Raw genomic sequence first — 22,741 nt, forward strand, 5'->3', positions numbered from 1 at the left:
AGTGGTGTGGAGAAGACTTTGGCCATAGAAAATTCATCCTAACCAAGGGGAAGAGGAATTAGTCGCGACCATAGAAAATTCATCCTAACCAAGGGGAAGCCTGGAAGAGTTAATCGCCTTCTAGAAGAGGTATTAAAGGAATTTCTGAGTAGGTTCGATGGCCCCTGGAAGAGTCAGTCTCTTCGCTCCTTCTTACTAATTGCCCGTCTTTAATCTTCTTCTCTTTAGTTTCCACGACCATTCCCAATTCAACCTCATCTCTTTACTGATGGCGACCCAGGTCGTGACTTCTTAAGCGTATTTCATTCAATTGTACAAGATTTGAAAATTCAATCAAGATAATTCGGTACTATCGCTTATTAGTCAAGACCATAGAAATAATTGACAGCGAACCAAGGGGAATGAATCGCGTTCTGTTAGAATTAAAATTGGTTAGATACATTCAATCGGATGAGGTTTTTAATTGAAGAGGTCATCCGGCCTTTGGCTTAATTATTTATTTTATTATTATTTTTTAATCTAATAGGTGTACTATTATGTGTTAAAACTTGAAAGAAAAATGGAACTGAAAAACAGAAAAAATAATTTTCGTTTGACCCCTCAAGTTCACAAGTATTATTAGAAAAATGGATGCGTCCCTAGCAAATTCATTTTTATAGGGTCTTTTCTAAAAAAACATATTGTAACTAATTGTTTGAAATTCATGAACTGCAGTTTGTAACTAGTTGTTGCAAATTTAATTGTAACATAGGTGTTTTTTTGCAAAGATTCTCTTCTTTTCTTTTCCTGCTACCATATTGTATTACAACTTTGAGATATAAATTAGCTCCAAATCAATATGATAATTAATTTAATTCAAGAAAAATTAACAAGAACATATGAAAATTAACAAGAAGATATGAATATCACAGATCAACTCTGTCACGGATTACTTGGCCCGGCTCGAGATCACCGACTCAGAGACACTAGACAACCTACTCTGGTCTGAGTCGACCGAGGGTCGGCCGGTCAGGGTTTTAGTGTATGATGCGTTCCTTCCTTGGGCAGGTGAAGTGGCAAGGCGGCAGGGAGAATCCTCTGCTGCATTCTTCGCACAACCATGTGCCGTGAATGTGGTGTATGGACACACAAGGGAGGATCAGGTCAAGGTGCCGGTCAAGATGAGCCCTTTTGTGGTGCCCGGATTGCCCGTTCTTGAACCCAAGGACTTGCCGTATTTATGCTCGGGGCCGGGCTGTACCCGGCTTATTTGGAGATGGTTGTGGCACAATTCAAGTGGCTAAATAAGGCAGATGGTGTGCTTGTTAACTCTTTCTACGAACTTGAACCTGAGGTTTGCCTACATAAAAAAAAAAAAACTCCTATTTTTCTCCTTTTTTTGGAATTTTTTTTTTTTTTTGCTACCTAGAAGCATGAGGACAAAGTCGGTAATTAAGTAAAAAAAAAAAATTTTGGCAACTAGTCTTTAGCTCCTAAATCAACAAACAAAAAATATCCACAAAAAATATCCACAGTAGTGCTGACGGTTTCATGATAAGGATCTTTCAAAAGTCAACAAAACCAAAAGTTATTCAAAGAAAAATACAATAAAACCATAATAGTACAAGGACTATCTATACCACTATCAATTGATGATAAGGATCTTTCATGTTTGTATCTCATTCATATTTGGTGTTGAATCACCTTTTGTCTGTGAAGAAAATGGCCAAGGACAAACAAGCATTTCTCAATATATAAAGCATATATTTCATCAAAAAAAAGTGTTGCCTATTTTGTGATTGTGGCTAGACTGATTTAAAATTGTTCAATTAAGGTTACCGTCAAAAACATGTATGCAGGTGTATTTTATGAGAATAATCACAAAAACATGTATTCAAACACGAATACCTAACCTCATTTTCAAAATATTTTGTAAAATGTTCTTCACTGCCAGTGACAAGCAAATATATAAATTACAAATCCAATATGCTCTCTAATCAAGGGAAATTTAATTCATTAATTCTACCATGTAAAAGAAGGCAAAACAAAGTTGGGATAGTCATCAAACTTGGTACATAGAGAATGCACGGCATCAGGTCTGGCCGTTTCACCAAAAGAACCAAGACCCAATTCGTCAGCATGTATGCCTCCAGTGATAAATGCTGATTGAATGTTTGCTCTATTTGATCCTTTTATGTCATGGTGCAGAGAATCACCTACTGTTATGCATTCCTTCGGGTCAATACCTGTTAACCCTATTGCTGATTCATATATCACCTAAAATGAAACAAAAGATATGTATGAGAACCCAAAATGAAACACGGGTAGAACACAAGTATAATACCTTATGAGGCTTTCCCATCCATCTCACTTCTCCGCCCAGTTTCTCATACTTAGCCCCTAGAGTACCTGACCAATGCCAATCACCTTATTTGTTAGTACGAGTGAAGCTACGGTACAATGCATAGTGCACACCAGCCTGTACTATGGCTCCATATCTCCATTTTCAAAGTCCAAACGGTCGATCCGAACAGCTCAGCATGACCTCCATATGAAAATGAACTTGAAGACCAAATTTTAAATTTTTCAGAATTTTTTTTACTATTTTTTTAGACAGCTAGGAAATTACTTGATCTAAAGATTCTAGAATTCATATCCCTGAGGTAATAGAAATTTTGAGTTTAGATTCGGACCGTCCAATCTGCTTTATTAAAGGGGCCCGTGCATTCCATCCCGGGCCGGATTGACCCGGATTCTAATCAGACGGTCCAGATCTAAACTCAAATATTTTGTTACCTCAGAGGATTCGTACTCAAGATTCTAGACAATTAAAATTTAGTGATTTTCTACCTATCTAAAAAAAGTATAAAAAATATAAAAAAATATAAATTTAATCACCAAATACATTTTAATATGGAGATCATGTTGAGCGGTTTTGATCAACCATTTAAAATCTGAAAACAGATATATGGAGCAATGGTATGTAAGGTTGTGCGCTATGCATAGTACCGTAGCCTCACTCTGATTAGTATTATACTATATTATATGGCATAGCCAAAAGAAATAATAGAATAACAGTAAAGCACCAGGCATCACACGCAAGTTACGTGCTTCGACCGTGACATAATCTGGATTAGCAACCAACATAGGTATCGGTTTTTGTCTCTTTGCACATAGTTCTAAAATCTGCTCAAGACCCTCCAAATCCATAGGTTCTGAACCACCAGATGGTAAACCTAGTGCTTCAGTGCCATGCGCCAGGATAAACTCAGCACATCTAAACCTAAACCCTATGAATAATTAACACATGAAAGCATTTGCAAAAGTTCACATTATTACATATGTTAAGCTAACATAGGAAGATTAATATAGAATACAACCAATTTAGACTACCTCAAGAGATATTGCCCCTCGATCATTCCATGTCATGTGGATGCATCTTCTTCCCATAGCAGCAAACCAGGAATCATCTCTCCTAATTTATTCTTATTATTATAATTAAACATTAAGAGCTAGATCTAACGAAAGGTAAATTTTCGTACTGACCTATATGAAATAATATATTATTATACCTCAAAAGAAATTGATGGGTTAGTTCTCCACTGGTAATAGCACCAAGGAATAGAGACGGGTCGAACCCGAGAGATTTAAGCTTATCATCTATAACAACTGCTCTTCTAGATGAATTGCTTATAATTACCATTTTAGCCCCTCTTGCTGCTAGCTTCTCTACTACCAAGTCAATATCAGCAAGCGAAATTATCAGATAAATGTTTGGGGCAAAATTCCTAAAATATTAAGTTAGCTCTCTCAGGATGTGAGAAAAATTCAGCAAGTAAAGTTACTACATCATGAGGTAGGAAAAACCATTACTGTCTAAATTAAAAATTCAAGATATTACATTGTATGTTTTTTACTAAACACTGAAAAGCAAAAACTGAAATGTCAAAGTTAACCCTTCTTAATCTTTTTGGAACAATTTACCCCTTTATCAGTCTATATCAAAAGTTTTCACCGATTTAGGCAATTTGATTTCACAAAAATCTCTCTTTCCTATCCTCCCTAAATTCTCCCAGATCACTAAAATTAACCCAATTTCTCTCAATATATCATAACAGTGCACGAATTAAATCAATTATAATGTCAAAGAGACCTTAAATCGTCCAGATTCAGCAAGAATACAGATCCCATCCAAGCAATTGAAAGCACAAGAAGCCTTCCCACTATCAGTTGAAGTGGTTTCAGCCAAGGTTTATGGTTAACTTGTTGCCAAATAAATTCAAAATTTGCATAAATTTTACAATGTGCCTCCAAAGTCCAAACCCTTCTTTCTCTGCCACTGTTACCGCATATATGATTAAAACGAATGCCTGATAAAAGAATCTCAAGGTCTAAAGTTTTCACCGATTTCGGCAATTCGGTTTCACAAAAATCTCTCTTTATCTCCAAAATTAACCCAATTTCTCTCAATATATCATAACAGCCCGCAAATTAAATCAATTATAATGTCAAAGAGACCTTAAATCGTCCGGATTCAGCAAGAGTACGGATCCCATCCAAGCAATTGAAAGCACGAGAAGCCTCTCCACTTTCAGTTGAAGTGGTTTCCTGCGAAAAGGAGCATTGGCTGGAGCTGGAGCTGGACATGGTCTTGCTCGTAACAGAGAGGAGTGATGGCTGGAAACGAGTATATAGACCTCTAGTGCTTGAAATGGAGAGAAATCTACTGGGCGTTATCGGAGGGGCGCAGTAGAAGCGTGCAATGTTGATTTTTGATCGGAGAGTGGGAGAAGGAGAGGACAAGTGAGAGGAAGAGCGCTCTCATTTTTTTTATTATGTTTTCTACCTTTTTTTTCTCTTGGCGAGGAGACGCTCAGAGCAACGATGCCTAGAAGGCGGAGTTTAAGATCTGCTGAGGTAACTCAAGTTTTGAGTTTAGATCCGAACCGTCCGATCCGAATAGATCAATCGTCCAAGTTGGAATGCAAAGGTCCTTGAGTATCGTGTCAAACACATATCGAATGGTCCGGATTTAAACTCAAAATTTGAGTTACCTTAGGTAAAATGAATAGTTTCATGGCCAGAACCAAACGAACCGATTTTTTTAAATATACCCAAAAAAAAAAAAATTTATTAAAAATAACCATTTTTTGAGTGAAATTTTAAAAATGCTCGGGCAGCAGAAAAAATTTGCGCACGAAAAAAAAAATATATTTTTTTAATTTTTTATTCCGAGCGCGGATATTTTCCGCGGCCCGGATATTTTTTTTTTTTTTAAGGGTTTGGACAATATTGTTTTTTGGGAATTTTTTGTCCAAATTTACATCTCTGCTTAACATATCAAATCACATTCAAATATCATGAAAATTTACCGACATGCATTCTTGACTTCATAGAATAAGACTGTGAAGTTTTATACAAAATCTCAAAACAGATCGTGAGATATTGACTCTCAAAAATTGCCCGAACTGCTGAAGGAGTACATCTAAGCCCAAAATTGCACCTCTGATAAACATACCAAAAACACCTTCAAAAGTCATGACAATTTACTGACATGCATTATTGACTTCATAGACCAAGACTGAGAAGTTTCATACAAAATCTAAAAACAGATCGTGAGATATCGGCTCTCAAAAATTGCCTGAATTGCTGAATGAGTGCATCTGAGCCCAAATTTGCACCTCTGATTAACATAACAAAACACCTTAAAAAATCATGAAAATTTACCGACATGCATTCTTGACTTCATAGAATAAGACTGTGAAGTTTCATACAAAATCTCAAAACAGATCGTGAGATATCGGCTCTCAAAAATTACCCGAACTGCTGAAAGAGTGCTTCTGAGCCCAAATTTGCACCTCTGATTAACATATCAAAACACCTTCAAAAATCATAAAAATTTACCACATGCATTCTTGACTTCATATAACAAGACTGTGAAGTTTCATACAAAATATCGAAACAGATCGTGAGATATCGGCTCTCAAAAATTGCCCGAACTGTTGAAGGAGTGCACCTGAGCCCAGATTTTCACCTCTGATTAACATATCAAAACACCTTCAAAAGTCATGAAAATTTACTGATATGCATTATTGACTTCATATAACAAGACTGTGAAGTTTCATACAAAATATCGAAACAGATCGTGAGATATCGGCTCTCAAAAATTGCCCGAACTGTTGAAGGAGTGCACCTGAGCCCAGATTTTCACCTCTGATTAACATATCAAAACACCTTCAAAAATTATGAAAATTTACTGACATGCATTCTTGACTTCATAGAATAAGACTGTGGAGTTTCATACAAAATCTCAAAACATATCGTGAGATATTGGCTCTCAAAAATTGCCCGAACTGCTGAATGAGTGCTTCTGAGCCCAAATTCGCACCTCTGATTAACATATCAAAACACCTTCAAAAATCATGAAAATTTACCGACATGCATTCTTGACTTCATAAAACAAGACTGTGAAGTTTCATACAAAATCTCGAAACAGGTTGTGAGATATCGGCTCTCAAAAATTGCCCGAGCTGTTGAAGGAGTGCATCTGAGCCCAAATTTGCACCTCTGATTAACATATCAAAACACCTTCAAAAATTATAAAAATTTACTGACAAGCATTCTTAACTTCATATAATAAGACTGTGAAGTTTCATACAAAATCTCAAAATAGATCGTGACACTACTAGAATTTCCGTTTTTTTCAAGGGTAGCATCTGTATTTTCAAGGGTAAGAAGGGCCCTTGGAAATGAAATTGAGTTTGCTGACACATTTAACTATTTTCAAGGGTAGGCCATTGGAAATAGTAGCGCATGGAAATCCCTGATGCCAACCCTTGAAAATGCTTGCTATCCACCCTTGGAAATACTTTTGCATGACCCATGACCCGCTAAACAGAACGAATACTATATTTTATTGAGAGCCCATATTATTTTCAAGGGACTACCCTTGAAAATGTTTTGGTAAGTCTGTTTATACTATTTTATAGTGAGGCTCATGGAAATGCTGGAGCACAATACCCTTGAAAATACTTTGTTGATTCAGTTTATATTATTTTATGCTGAGGCCCATGAAAATGCTGGAGCACACCCTTGGAAATGTTTTATTGATTCAGTTTATATTATTTTATAGTTAGATATAATATTTTCATGAGGCTACCGTTGGAAAAGTTTAGCTCTTAGAGACAGAAACATTTTTGATTATTTGAGATGCCCCTTTGAATGATAAAAATAATAAATCACAACAATAAAACTAGTACAATAAACACCCACAATTCCAATTAATAATACTAAATTATATAAAAAGATTACTAAATAACACAATAGTAATATCATATTATGCAAGTATCATATTTACAAAATCAAAGTATCTCATTATTCAACACAGTTTCATATATCTATGATCAGAAAAAATCCACCTACAATTTTTCTCAAAACAAGAAAAGTGTCAAAACCATTAAAAAAAACTCAACGCAAACTAATATATCCCCACTGGTTCTAACTAATACAGTGTACAGGGGGGATTTCATTGTGAATATGTCTAATAATCATGAATATCAATTACATTTTCTTTTGCTATATTAATTTTTTTCAAGATGGGATTTCATTGGAGTAAGGCTAGTGACTGGTACCAAGCCGGTACCAGCACATCAGTTTTACAACTGACCATATGTCAACATTACACAACATATATACCAATAGCATTCTTTTACTAATATAAACTCTTTCTAATAGCTAACCATGCAAAATAAAACCTGAGTTACAACCCAAACAAAACAAGTCTGACAACAACTATTACACTTTTGCAAATAAGTCCACATAACTAAGAAAATATCAAAAACTTGAAATCAGCAGCTAACAAATAAGCAAACTGTCAATTTCCAAATGGTTCAAACAGCCGATTCAAACCGTTAGACGTGGTATGTATATCAACAACATGTGCATGGTCATGCTCAAATGTAACCTGCTCTGCTGGCTTGAACTGCTCAGCCTGCACAAATTATCAAAAACACCAATTTAAAGCAAAAAAATAACATAAAAAGAAAAGGCATTTATTTTCTGGAGTGATTCAATGTCATAGTTATTAGGCAGACTAAACTCGATAATCAAAACTATAGGTTAGGCAAACAAAGCAAAGGAAACCACTTAAATTTTCCTAACATCAACCTCTTTAACAAAAAATTTGATTTCACTTTCAAACCCTTTCCTAATAGGTAACTATGCAAAATAATTTATGAGTTATAAGTAAAGTAAAATAATAAAAAAGAATATATATAATTAAGTCATGTTCCTTGATCCATTGTCAGAGAATTCTTCCCTGACCCGATACACAACCGATGCTGATAAGGAAATTATGAGGTGCAAAATCATGGAAATTATGATGCTGATAAAACCTCTCTCCCTGACAATGGATCAAGCTTAACTGATTCTTAGAAATTAGTTTCTTTGTACAAAATTACCTAAACTGAAAAATTCTCTTGTAATTATATCCGGTGCCAGCACATCCAGCACTAGTATATGTTGACATAAGTCTGAATTTACAAGCATCCATCTAATTTCACGCATAGAGTGCAAACTCTCCCTCTAACAGAAAATTAGTAAGAGTCAAAATATAGTTTTCATAAAAAATTAGTAAGAGTCAAAATATAGTTTTATCAACTTACTTTGGTACCATTGGGTACAAGGTCTTGCAAGATTCTCAGCCTCTCATTGATTATTAGGCTGTGAAGCTCTGAGGGTCTGTTGCAGAACCGTGACCGGCATGTGTTTTTGCAGAAGTTCGGTGTATTGTTTTTATTGTACATAATAGCTTTAAAAAGTGTATTTGGGGGTAAGCAAATAAACCATAGAGGGAATTGCGAAGCAAGGCATTAGATGAAGCAAGATGCATAACCGTAAATGATATCAGTACCAAATAATTTTCAATAAATGATATCTTGCAATAGCTCTGGTAGGATTCCATTATGACAATATATTTCATAATTTTCAATATAACCTAATTTTTCAACAAATGTAGTGAATGTTCCTTAAAAAGGTTAGGATATTTTACATTCTACATAACAAGGATAGAATCAGTTACTGGTAAAACCCTAATTCAATTAAAAAGCCCCAATTAAATAAAAATCAATCAATATCAGTGTATACAAAAAATGGTTAAAAAAATAGAGTGAGAGAGAGTACCAGTTGTGGAGGAGGTGGCGGTGGAACAGAGCTGCGGTGGCGAAGGATTGGACCGACGGAGAGGGGGAAGACAGCAGGGAGGGAACAGACCGCATGGTGTCGACCTTGGGTTTCAGGCGGGGATTTGTCGAAGGAAGGGGAAGGGAAAAAAAAGGTGGCGGCAGAGGAGGAGAGGAGGCAGAGGGAGGAGAAGGGGTGGTGGGAATGAGGATTGGAGGGGAGTAGAGAGAAGGGAAATGCAAAAAAAGAAGAAAAAGAAAGAAAGAATCGATACCGCTAAAGAAAGGGAGTCCGCATCGTCTGCATTAACTCAAAAACGGAGTCCAGCCGTGCGATTATAAACTGGATCCATCCGACCCTCCGCCTAAAACATTGGGTCTTTACTTTTAGTGCAGATCTAATTTGCACGACTCTCAAAGCAAATCAGACGGTCCAGATACATTAACTCAAAAGATTCCTTTTTGAGTTAACGTAGAGGATACAAATTCGAAGAAAGGGACCCATTATACTGTAGCAACTCATCAAGGATTAGATAGATAGTATAGATTGGTCCGGATCTCCTGAGGTAATGGAGATGTCCATTGACAATCAGGATGGCACATTTTTAATTGAACGGTTTAGATTTACAAATGTTCATAGCCCTTCGATGTCTCGATATTCCATTAGCTAGATGGATAAGTAAATGAACATGAAATCAGATCAAACTTTGCTGCAAGGAAATAAATACAGTGCTCTTTAATTTCAACGGTTCCGATCGACCACCGAACAATGTGTTTACGTGCGTCTTCATTAACTCACAAAGCAAGAGTATATGTTCTATAAAACATATACTCTTGCTTTGTGAGTTAATGAAGGCACACATATACACATCATTTGCTGATCGATCGAAACCGTTGAAATCAAAGAGCAATGCATATATATTATTGCAGTAAATTTTGATGAAATTTTATATTTATTTACCTATCCATCAAGTCGATGGAATATCAAAAGATCAAAGGGTTATAAACACTTCACGTTGGATCGAAACTCAAACACAACAAAACTTCAAAACTTTTATGTTGGTTGTGTTTAATATATGCCCTTGATCATTTCAAAACAAATTTATAATCATTTTATTGTAAATCAACCATTGATCGTTTACGCGAAAATGAACGGTCCACAGATATTTGCTAAATTTGAAGGGGCAAATAATGATGAAAGTCTTTAAAATTGACACTTATAAGTATAATTTGGCCATAAAAACATAATTAATTTTAATTTTAATTTTTTCATATTATTTGATGTATATGCATTACATAATTAGCAAATATCAACCTCCAAGCCGTATGATAGATAATGAATGGTGATGATGTATTTATTTGAGGTGATTTTATTAGCAAAGCAGTTTTGATTTATGCAGCGCACAACCTATATAATTTAAGGAGCTTCCAAAAAATTTGATACACTGCTTGAAGCTAAAACTGCTCTGTTAAAATCTATACTTGTCAAATTTAGTTCTCCCATTACATCCAGAGAATATCTTTAGGCGCCTCCTCTCTCTTTTCTCCCTAAATTTTTCATTTCTCCTAAATTTTCCCATTCCCTCCAATTTTATCCGCCATTTTTCTCTTCTTTTTCGAAAATTCCAAATGGAGCCGCCAAATGTGCCGATCTAACTAGACCCAGATTGAACGCGTCTCTCTCTCACACATACTTTACTCTCCTTCCTCTCTTTTCCTCTTCTAACTCCACCGTAGCACCTACCCTGCCGTAGCACCTCCCTCGCTGCCGTAGCACCTCCCGGCTGCCGTAGCACGTACCCCCACCGTAGCACCTCCCCCACAGCCGTAACACCTCCCGGCTGCCATAGCCCGTCACCTGATGCCGTAACACCTTCCCTGTCACCATAGCATCTTGAATTGTGAGTTAGGGTTTCAGTGAGTTAGGGTTCTGGACACATAGAACTCTTGAATTGTTTTTTAGTTGATGCCAAGTAATTAGGTTTTAATTATTTTAGTTTTAAATTAGACCACAACGATTAAATTAGACCATAAATTTCCTGGTTTTCCTTCCTTTTGTTGCTTGAAAATTGGTCGTTTTCTGTTTTACATTTTTTTAGGGTTTTGGATTTTATGAAATTTGGTTCAAAAGTTGAATACCAGTACCTTAGTGTATGCAGTCTAATAACAGGAATATTTGTATACTCTATAGTATGTACCTACATTGATGGCAGTTGTTCTCATTAGTGAAGCTGTATCCTGTACTGGTACGAAAGTCTCTGAGATTGGGACTAAAGGACATTTGTCTAATCCCCAAAGAGTACTACTAATTAATTAAGCCTTCATTGGGGATATATGATCCTAACACTACAAATCCTTATGTCAATTTGTACATATTGCAAAAGTTGTATGGAGAGAAATGCTTGGTCGGACTCTACGGACCCAACCCAAAATCTGGAACCAGTCAGCACATAGACATTGTGCTGCTCATAAATAAAAAGTTTGCCTTTCGTACCCTCATTTTATCAGTATAATTTATTTTCTTCTTTGCTTAAATCAGCCTGAGTTTTGTAATTTATGATAGTCTTAAATAAAAAAAAGATAGCATTGGAGATGTAATACCAAATCCAAAATTGCTAATAGTGTAAACAAAATTTGTAAGAAATTGACTTTACTGGGATCAATAAATTATAGACAGCAGTCGTTCTCTCTTTCATTTGCATAGTTGTTAATGCTTTACAGTAAGTTCATTTCATCAAATTTCTATTTCTATTTTTTGTATAATTAAAAAAGTGAATATGCTTTTAATTGTAGTTTGTCTATTACTTCATTTATATGCATTTGGTTTCACGTAGTTAATACATTCTTTCTTTTTCTGTTTCAGTTTATATTTCTTTACATATATTCTTTCTTTGCTTCATTTAATTTCAGAAACATAGTAAAACACTCTAACACTATTAGTTCTTTGTTTCAGAGGTCATGTATTTCAAGAAGAATGACAGTGCAAGAGCAGATATCAGCTTACATGGATTCGCCCCTGGCAGGCTCCACTATGCCAGAGAGTATCATCACCATTGCCATCACTCTCCAGATTTCGAAGAGGAGGTATCATACCACTTGTCTTTAATTGTCATTAGTCTAAAAATTGTGACTTATAAACTGAATTTCTGGTCTTCTGTCTGTTCAGTGCAACTTTAGTCGCCAGCTAAGCTTTCACTGGTCTCTTCCTGCACAGAGGTAAATTACTGCTTTTTTTTCTTTTCTTTTGTTAATGGCAAGTCTGTTGTTCCTTTTTTCCTCAATTGACTCAGCATTTCACTGATTTTTGTCAATGGTAGTGAGGTAAAAACAAATTTGTTCTACTTTTTTTTCCTGTGATTTTGGGTTCTATATCTCTGTTTTTTGTTGTATGTTGGGTCGTTTGCCTTTTCATGTAGAAATCACCTTATGTAAATGTCGGGAACAAGACCAAACAATAACGGTCCTATACTAATATAATACAACATTTTAAGTCAAAACAGACAAATAGTAGGACTGCAGTGACCATCCAATGTTGATTACAAAATTTTAAATGCACATATTAGGTATTGGGATGTGGATTGGAACTATCCTTGATACAAAAATGTTGCTGTCATGGACATGTAAGTAATTTTGTCAAAAATATTAGCTATATCTTAACATGTGCACTGCCAACACAATGTGAAATTTAATTGATATTATTCGAAATATGTACATGCTTAGTTATATGCAAATAAAAAATAGTATGCAATAATACTCTCAAGAATAACTTGTAAATATTGGTTGTACTAGATTTCACTACATGGCAATATCTTATAATAGCATAAGGAAATGCCATCTAAAAGAGAAGATACCATCTGAAAAGGATTACTTGTCAGAGGTAAATGATCTCATTTCTTGCTATCATTTTACTAAGTTGAATGTAGATGTAAGTTATGGCTATCATTTTATGTGGTGAAGTTGTACTTTTTTATGTTTGTAGAGTGTGGAAGCAAAATCATGACAAGCTAACAGTGATATTAAAGTGGTCCTAATTTGGATTGCTGTTGCGCTTGGCAAGGATTGGTAATGCTTTAGATTTTTACTATCTAAATATTAAATTGTATAACCTTTTAGTGATCACCACCTATTATTACAGTGAGAACAACATAGCAAGATAAAAGGAAGAGTGACTGCATTGTTCTCGTAAAACATTTTTGCAATTTAGTCAATTGTAAATATTATTTTGCTAGTTGTCTTCAATTAGGGCATATTTTGAGTATGTATAGAAGTGTTTTTTAAGCACTTTTAAAGGGTGTATACCATGGTTTATATTAGCGGTGTGCAAGCACACGATATTGTGTTGTAAAGGGTTTTTCACTTTCTTTTGATACAATGTGTTGATTATGCTATGTTAATGATTTATGCTTATTAAATGCTTTGCAATCTCTTTTCTTAATGTGTTTTTTATCGATTTGTAAGATGTGTTATCAGTTTGAATGGGAATTGGAGATTGTAAAGGAATATTGGGTTGGTATCGGGAGAATTATCCAATGAAAGCATTCTGGTACAAAAAAAAAAGAGGCTAGTATTTCCAGGGGTATATCAATGGAAAAAAAATGCATGGACCCATTTAAATAATAGCACCAATATCTGATCAGGTGGGGCCCACTTTCGCTGGTCATGGATATGCTGGGGTGTGTCCCTCGTAAACTACCCTTGAAAATACTCTAGTGGGTCCCAGGGGTGTCACCCTTGGAAATGTTCAAGTGGGACCCATGTTCCCTCCCCTTGAAAATAATCTGATGGGCTCCACGATGCTCCCCTTGAAAATAATCTGATGGGCCCCACGATGCTCCCCTTGAAAATAATGTAGACAGTGGCCAAGTTTGAAAGTATTTCCAACAGCCCTTTTTTCAAGGGTATTCTCTTGAAAAAAGTTAGAAAAGAGTATTTCCAACGGTACCCTTGGAAATACTGACTATTTGCAAGGAGGGTATTATCAACGGTAGTATTTTCAAGGGTAGCGCTTGAAAATAGCGATTTTTGGGCTTTTTTCAAGGGTAATCTCTTGGAAATAGCCATTTTCGGGAGCATGAAAAAAGAGTGAATTCTAGTAGTGTGAGATATCGGCTCTCAAAAATTGCCCGAACTGCTAAAGGAGTGTTTCTGAGCCCAAATTTGCGCCTCTGATTAACATATTAAAACACCTTCAACAATCATAAAAATTTACCGACATGCATTCTTGACTTCATAGAACAAGACTGTGAAGTTTCATACAAAATTTTAAAACAGATCATGAGATATCGGCTCTCAAAAATTACCCGAACCGCTAAAGGAGTGCTCTCAAAAAATTTGGGCTCGGACACTTCTTCAGAGAGAGTTCAGTTTTGTTATATTTGAGTTTTGATTTGTTATGTTCATTTTTATTATCTCACGATCTGTTTTGAGATTTTGTATGAAACTTTACAGTCTTGTTCTATGAAGTTAAGAATGCATGTCGGTAAATTTTCATGATTTTTGAAGGTGTTTTGATATATTAATCAGAGGTGCAAATTTGGGCTCAGATGCACTCGTTCAGCAGTTCGGGCAATTTTTGAGAGCCGATATCTCACGATCTGTTTTGAGATTTTGTATGAAACTTCACAATCTTATTCTATGAAGTAAATAATGCATGTCGGTAAATTTACATGATTTTTGAAGGTGTTTTGATATGTTAATCAGAGGTGCAAATTTGGGCTCAGAGCACTCATTCAGCAGTTCGGGCAATTTTTGAGAGCCGATATCTCACGATCTGTTTTGAAATTTTGTATGAAACTTCACAGTCTTATTCTATGAAGGCAAGAATGCATGTCAGTAAATTTTTATGATTTTTGAAGATGTTTGATATGTTAACCAGAGGTGCAAATTTGAACAAAAAATTCCAAAAAAATAATATTTTCCAAACTCCAAACTCTAAAAAAAAAATCCGGGCCGCGGAAAATATCCACGCTCGGAATAAAAAATAAAAAAAATAAAAAATTTCAGGGCACAAACTTTTTCCACGGCTCGGAATAAAAATTCCGGTGCGCGAATTTTTTCTGCGGCCCGGAATAAAAGTTCCGGGACGCGAAAAAAATGTGTGGCCTGGGCATTTTTAAAATTTATCTCAAAAACTGGTTATTTTTAATAAATTAATTTTTTTTTGGATATTTTTTAAAAAATCGGCCAAACTAGGGTATAACATGTTCTTTTTAACATATTGTTTACTATTTTACTGATTCAATACAATAAAATTAGTATTAACATTTAACATTAACAATATGAATTAGGGGTGCAAACGGATTGGATACGGATCAGATAGTGGTATCCGTTTTTATTTTCCGGATACATTTACAGATATTAGCCTTTTATAATAGTGAATAACATAATATTTTTTATAATATATATTAAACTATATTGCATATTTCTATTATTCGGATATAGATGATTAAAATTTAAAATCATATTTGTATCTGTATCATCACGGATATTTGTATCAAATTTTCAAATACGGTCGAATAATAATATCCGACCCGTTTGCACCCCTAATATGAATGATCGGTTTATATAAGCTTAAAAAAAATCAACTTTTCCTGCTAATTTTCCCCCGTGGAATAACATTTAATCGCTTTTACAAATCTTGAGGACAAAGAACTGATTAATTAATATTAAAAAAAGAGTGAGACTATGGTACATTGTAATACGTAGATCGGTCCGTGCATTAAATTTATGCCTTTATTTTTTAAATTTAAATAATCAATCAGAACCATAGTCACCTAAACATGTAAAGTAATATTACTCTTTTAACTAATTAGGATACAAATACCCTTCTTATTTAATTATCTAAATGTTATTGTTAGTAGTATTATTATTTGTTGCTGCTGCTGCTGTTGTGGCTCTTTTATCTCTCTTTGAAACATTTCAATTTCTTTATTTAAAATTAGTACTGAAATGAGGGTTTTTCTTTCATTCTATTAAAGTACAACATGGAAATAAATTTCTTTTCGAGTTTGTATAGTTTTAATACCATGAAAATATTGTTGTGTATAATCAATAGATTCTTTTCCTGTTAATTATAGAAAGCTAATTTACATTTTGCATAAAAGATGCACGATGCATTCTTTTATAAATTCAGATTCCCACAACCTAAGACTACATGTTTTGGTTATTTCAAAATTAAAATATATATATATATATATATATATATAGTAAAGCTAGGATGTGATATGCTCATCAAGAGAGTTTGGTGAGCACAACTCCAAAAGTTTATCGGATCGACTTCAAACGCAAAATCCAAACCGTTGAAATCCATGTGCTTCATGAGTGATGCATGTGCATGCAAAATTTTAAAAGTTTTGAGTTTATTTGCTACACGGTCAAGAGGTTAAAGAAATAATAAAAATTGACTATATAAAACAACTTATAAATTAACTTAATAAAATGTTCATTTCTTTGACCGTTTGACCGTGTAGCAAATGAACTCGAAACTTTCAAAATTTTGCATGCACACGCATCACTCATGAAGCACATGAATTTCAACGGTTTGAATTCGGCATTTGAAGTCGATCCGGTGAACTTTTGGAGTTGTGCTCACCAAACTCTCTTGGTGAGCACATCACACCCTAGCTTTACTAATATATATATATATATATATATAGAGAGAGAGAGAGAGAGGGTAAGGCTAAGGTGCTATGGCTTGCATAGAGGGCTACGGTGCTACAGCTCAATATTCGATTTTTTTTTAATTCAAACAGTCAATCCGAACCGTTTATCTTGTTCTCCATATTAATATGTGTTTGGAGACCAAATTTTACATTTTTTTTGGAAATTCTTTACTATTTTTTTAGATAGGTAGAAAATCAAATATCTGAATGGTGCAGAATTTTTTAGATCAACTGATTTTCTAATTATCTACAAAAATAGTAAAAAAATTTCCATCTAATTTTCTACCTATCCTTTGTAACTCTGTTTGGTGGAAACGACCTACCATCTAATTTTCAGTTGCTCTTATATATGCAAAGAATGTGTGGGATTACATGTCAATTCATTCAGGCATGCAGCTGCATAACTTGGAGACTCGGTTCAACAAACATGGGACAAATCATGGTTACTGCTCAGAGGATCTTCTTTGTAGCAGATTGAGAAAAAAAGTTTGGGCAACATGGTTTATCGCAACAGTCTGGTTTCTTTTGAAGCAAAGGAATGAAGTGGCATTTCGAGGGTGGCGGGTAGGATTAGAGAGGAGTGCAAGCTTTGGTTGAAGTTTTGCAATGGGAGGGGTAGTATGGATACTTGGTGCTTGTATAGTTTGTTTCATTAGCTGTAGCTTTATGCATTAGACTCATCCTATGTTACCCTGACACTTCTAGAAACTCATCGTACCTGTGTCCGACACGTATCCGACACTGACACGCCTCTGACACGGCCACGATACGTATCAGACACGCCAGTTGGCGCGTCTCCTTACGTGGCGTATCCTTAGTCCTTTGATACGGTCTCCGACACGCTCTGACTGGTCTGGATACGGCCTGGACACTGCCCTGACGCGTCTGGATACGCCATAAATACTACACAGTTCGTCGTATGGTCCATCGCTACCCCTGTGCACCGCGCCTGCAGTGGGCCTGCAGTGGACCGCCCGCTAGTTGCTGCTCCCGGTGCACCTAGCATGCTGTGAACCGCACCAAAATGTTTATTTCATCGCTACAAGGAGGATTCGAACCCGGGTTTCAGCTGAAAGCGCCAAAGGACTTGACCACTGCACTACTTCATATTTGGTGATATAATCTAGTAGCGTTTCTATTTAATGTATGTCAAGAACTTTTGATATTTAATTTATATAATACAAGTATTATTAAACTAATAATATAATATAATAGACGTGCCGTATCTTTAATTTTTGAGAATTGCCGTATCGCCATACCCGTGTCGTGTCCGACACGATACCCGTACCCATATCCATACAACATAGGACTCATCTAATAGCGTGGAGAACTCTTGGTAGCCACTACTAAGTCCCTAAAAAAGAATTTCCAGGGTCAATTTGAGTCTAGAATTAAATTAGACTTGATTTAGATCATTTAGGATTTTATTTGGATCAATTTAATTTGGAGTTGATTTGAGGTCATTTTAACTTGATTTGGGTTCAAAAGGACTTGCTTACGAGCTTTAAAAGTCAAGAGGGTCTATTTTGTAAATATTCAGGGGGGCTATATATTGTATTAGATTCAAGGTTTAAATTGGGTTTTATAACTTTTTAGGATCAATTGCGTAAAATTATTGGATATGATGGCTTGTTTATAAGTTTCTGAAGTGGCGAGGGTTGTTTTTTTTATAAAAAAAATAACATAATAGCTAGCTAGGTAGAAGTTTATGCGATATCATAATGAATTAAACATAACTCTTTGTGTGACAAAAATGAATTTCATTTGGAGTATATAAATAAGGAAACCCTAAACTAAAAAAAAAAAAAAATGTGTTCACGCAAGTCTTATCAAATCATGGCTATTCGCATTAACCTAATAGTATATCATGCAAGGAAGGTGTATCAAATGCATGCTATATATTCATGTTAAACTCTGTTGTATCATACAAACGACAAAAAAATACAAAGAAGAATTTCATGTATAGCTGTCAAAATCTTGAAATTATGTATCTTTTCTTTTAAAATTTCTAATATCATATTTATTCTCCTAAATATTAAATATTAAGAACTCCCAAATTTACTAAATTTATTATCGTCTCTATGAAAAATCATTTCAAATTTAATCCTTTATTAAAATAAAAATGTATCATGCATGTGTTAAAAAAAATGTCCGGTCTTCTATTGATAATATCATAGGAATCCAGATTAGCATTTGAAGTCAAAACATGGCGCACAGAAGCATCTGTTTGTTTATTATTCCAAGACGCTAAAAGTTAAAAATAACAAGCAAAAATTAAAAGCTTTTAATATGGGACTTTAATGGATCAAATTTAGGCCTTATAATGTTTTAAATTTGTACTCAGTTCTCATATGAGCTAACTGGGCTTATTTTGGGCTTAACGTTTTCTCTCCTATTTCAATTAATCGGATATTTAAATTACAACTCTTACTAATTCTAATTAACTTGCATTTGCTTATATGATTAATAATAAAAATAAAAATAAAATTGAATCTGGAAACAATGCTAGATGAATATTGGCAAATTAATTTCGTAAATTGAGGTTCATGCATTAGGCTGAGAAGAGGAAGAGATAAATTGGTACAAAATTAATGCTTGTAAGATTGTTATGGTCCCACCTCCACTTTTTTTTTTTTTTTTTGAAAAAGGAAATTAATCAGAAACTAGACTGGATTGAATGTGCATTGTAGTTTGTAGAGTTTGGATTTACCAAAGAAATTAGAGCTCATGGAGTTCAATTGCTAAATGCATGATAAGCTGCATTTCTTTAATTTATTATTGGAATCATCTGGAATCTAAGGATAGAGACATTTAAGGCTTAAATTGGATTTTATAACTTTCTAGGGTCACTTTCTAAAATTAATTTAGGCTTGATTTAGATAATTTAGGATTTTATTTGGGTTAAAAACGTCTTGTTTATGAGCTTTTAAAGTCAAGAGAGTCTTTTTTGTAAATATCCAGGGGCTATTGTTTTAGATTCAAGGTTTAGATTGGGTTTTATAACTTTCCATGGTCAATTGGGTAAAATGTCAAGCTATGAGGGCCTGTTTATAAGTTTTTAAAGTGGCAAGGGGTGTTTTCAAAAATTCTCAAGGGCTTCACACGTGAGTTTAGAGTTTCCTGCGGCCATTTTTATTAAAACCCTAAAAAAAATATTTTTTACAAAATTGCCCCATGTTTCAGGTTTTTTTTTAAAATGCCCCGGCCGCTTGGCCTGGGGGCGGTCCACTCTCCTAGCAAACCGTCCACACTAGGGACCTGACTGCCTCTTTGCTAGGCGGTCCTCTATTTTTTTTTTTTTTTGAGATCTTAATATTTTCATTTAAATAATTTTAGTTTTTTTATTTATGGTGTATGCCAAAAAATAAGAAATTTGATATATTTATGAGTGATGTCGTAACTCTTTATAACTCTGATTTGATTTGTTAGTTGGATATCACAAGTCTAAAGATAACAGTAATTAAGGACTTGGTTTTGATTCTTAATAATTTATTTATTCCAATATACACAAATAAATATAGTTAGATTGCATCAATAATGTCAACTTTTTCTCTTTTTTTTTAGAGAATAATTGAAGATAGACAAACGAACACAATAAATAGTAAATGTATTTTAAAATAATTATATGAATAATTTTTGAATAATCTCTTAGACTTTTAACTAAATAACATACCAATCGTTGCATGTATATCATTGAACGAAAACTTAAACTGAATTTTTGAGGCACTAAACGACGTTTTTTTTTTTTTAAATTGAAAAGGCCTGGCCATTGAATCTGGCCAATTTTGCTGTCGTATTTGGCCAAATTTATGAACAATGCATGCATCCATTCAACTCAAGTTTACAGCAAGGCTGAGGCTCACCGCTCAGTATGGTATAGGTCTGGTTGATGTACCAAGAATTATTTTCTTTTTTAATCTTTTGGTTGTGTCTGTTTGTTGTTAATGTCAAACAAAAATAAAATATGGTAACAATTTTAAATTAGTTCAGCTATTACTGAGAATTATGTAGTGGGCTCAAATTAAATAACCTTTCCAATGAAGATATATCTGAATTGCATTTTATGTGACAAGCTTCAGTACAGTTAATATTATCATTATTTTAGGAGATGAGAAGGGAAAATGTGACGCACAATACTGAGTGATGCTTCAGAGTTATGTTTTTCAACTCCTTTGTGTTCAGAAAATTCTTCTAGATGCTTCAGGGAAGGACACCTCTTAATCTTGATTATAATGATTCCATTTGCTTGGTCTTACTCCTTGACATGTCTTGAGAATTTCCTTGTTGTACAAAGAAACTGGATGTGCCAGTATATAACAATTGGTATCAGTCCTAAACTGTAATGTTCTTTATTAATTTGGAGTTGTGAAAGCAGAAATGTTTGCTTGATCTTGTACCAGTGCTTGCTTGCTTGCTCGGTTCTTTCATGACTAACCAGGCTGAGAATTGTTGCCTTTTTTGTTTCCTTGATATGTGAATTGAATTGTTAACTAACTTTCGTATACTTGGAATGAATATGTTTGCTAATTTAAGTTATATTTTGTTTTACTGTTTGCTTTCTCGAATTGTTAGCTAAATCGCCTTTGCATAGTCCTACCAGCATAATGTACAAGTTTTCAAGTGATTATGTACTGAGGTATCCATAGAATGAGGTTAGAATTGGAAAATTGTTGAAGGATCCCGATACACTTGCTCGGACCATTTCTGTCAAGTTAATTCTTTTTTGCTCGATGCTAATTATGTGTATGCAATAATCTATGTTGAAAAAAAGGAGCAGATTCCCTTGAAATTATTAATTCGTTTTTTCTTCACACCTGTTAATATTATAAAATAAAGGATGCATTTGTTGCTGCTTCATTTGGCATTTTCCCTTTCACATTATTTATTGTTATTCCAATTATAATATCTTCTTTCGAAAAACTGCACATATGATTCTTGATTCCATTTAATTAGAAGTTTTCTTTATGAAACCGAGAACCTTGGTATTAGTACATGCCAATACTTCAAATGGTTACAAAGTTTAGGCCTATGCTGATAACAGAAAAAGAAAAAGAAAATATTATTAAGATGTTACTTCTATAATTGTAGGGAGGTTTAAAAAAAATTAATCTTGGACCTATAATTGTGTAGTATATAAGGTGAACATAAGACTAGTGTCTTCTTATAATTGTACTGTTGCTTTTATTTATTTATTTTTCTCTTGGTGAAATTCAGGGAGGCTATGATTCCTTGCATCTTACTTGCTTTGGGTGGTAATCTTGTTGATGGTATGTGTTTTTTCTCTAACATGTTATCTTTTTGCTAATAAAAAGGTATATTACGCCTGATAATATATTTTAGATTTTATAGTGCTCATATTCAAATGTTGCTTCTGTCTTGAGGCTCCTATCTAGAAGAACAAACCTAATTTTTGTGTTTTTTTAGGTTTAGGAGTTGGAAGCAAGAGGTTGGGGTTGCATGCCACTTAATTTTACTTTCATATTAATTTATTGCAAGTTTTGTGCTATTGAATTGTCTTATGCATGTTATTCCTTTTTATGAATTCGTTATGCTTCTTATTCCTTGTATATTTTTTAAATATATATTTTACAAATAGATGATCATGTTTATCTTTAAATTAGTGCATGCACATTGATGCTCATATTAATTATTTTATATTTAAATTAGAATTATGAGTAATGAAATTGTGATCATGATAGATCGCCAAAAAAAGGAGAGACATGGAATGGAATGGTCACTGGGTGTATATATATAATTGTGATCGTCTGTAATATATGTAATAGTAGTGGTGTTGCTCATGTGTACCTGAATTAAGGATGATGGCTTACAGACACCAATTCAAAGCACAAAATGAAACCATGTGAGGAATGGGAAGTCCTTTGGTAATGTGCCGGTACACATTTTAACATAGTAGTTTAGGTT

At 34.3% G+C, this 22,741-nt stretch overlaps 1 protein-coding gene, 1 long non-coding RNA gene and 1 pseudogene across 3 annotated transcripts in view; 2 read left to right on the forward strand and 1 right to left on the reverse strand.

Annotated features, from left to right (window-relative positions):
- The first annotated feature begins 1,219 nt into the window (after positions 1-1,219).
- Positions 1,220-22,741, forward strand: part of LOC144547815 (UDP-glycosyltransferase 79-like) — a 35,343-nt gene continuing 13,821 nt past the window's right edge. Inside the window, exon 1 of the mRNA XM_078296502.1 lies at positions 1,220-1,333. Within this exon, the coding sequence (XP_078152628.1) occupies positions 1,220-1,333 (114 nt within the window). The remainder of the gene's footprint in view (positions 1,334-22,741) is intronic.
- Positions 1,790-4,626, reverse strand: LOC144547734 (uncharacterized; annotated as a pseudogene). The gene is made up of 6 exons (XR_013509145.1): positions 4,498-4,626; positions 3,552-3,772; positions 3,373-3,454; positions 3,066-3,269; positions 2,324-2,388; positions 1,790-2,256 (listed from the first exon to the last, which is right to left on the reverse strand). The product of XR_013509145.1 is annotated as an uncharacterized LOC144547734 (transcript).
- LOC144548113 (uncharacterized) lies at positions 21,906-22,377 on the forward strand. Its single transcript, XR_013509245.1, has 2 exons — positions 21,906-22,086; positions 22,244-22,377. It is a non-coding gene; the product is annotated as an uncharacterized LOC144548113 (long non-coding RNA).

Source organism: Carex rostrata, chromosome 32 (assembly GCF_964058835.1).
Source record: "Carex rostrata chromosome 32, lpCarRost1.2, whole genome shotgun sequence".
Lineage (NCBI taxonomy): Eukaryota > Viridiplantae > Streptophyta > Magnoliopsida > Poales > Cyperaceae > Carex > Carex rostrata.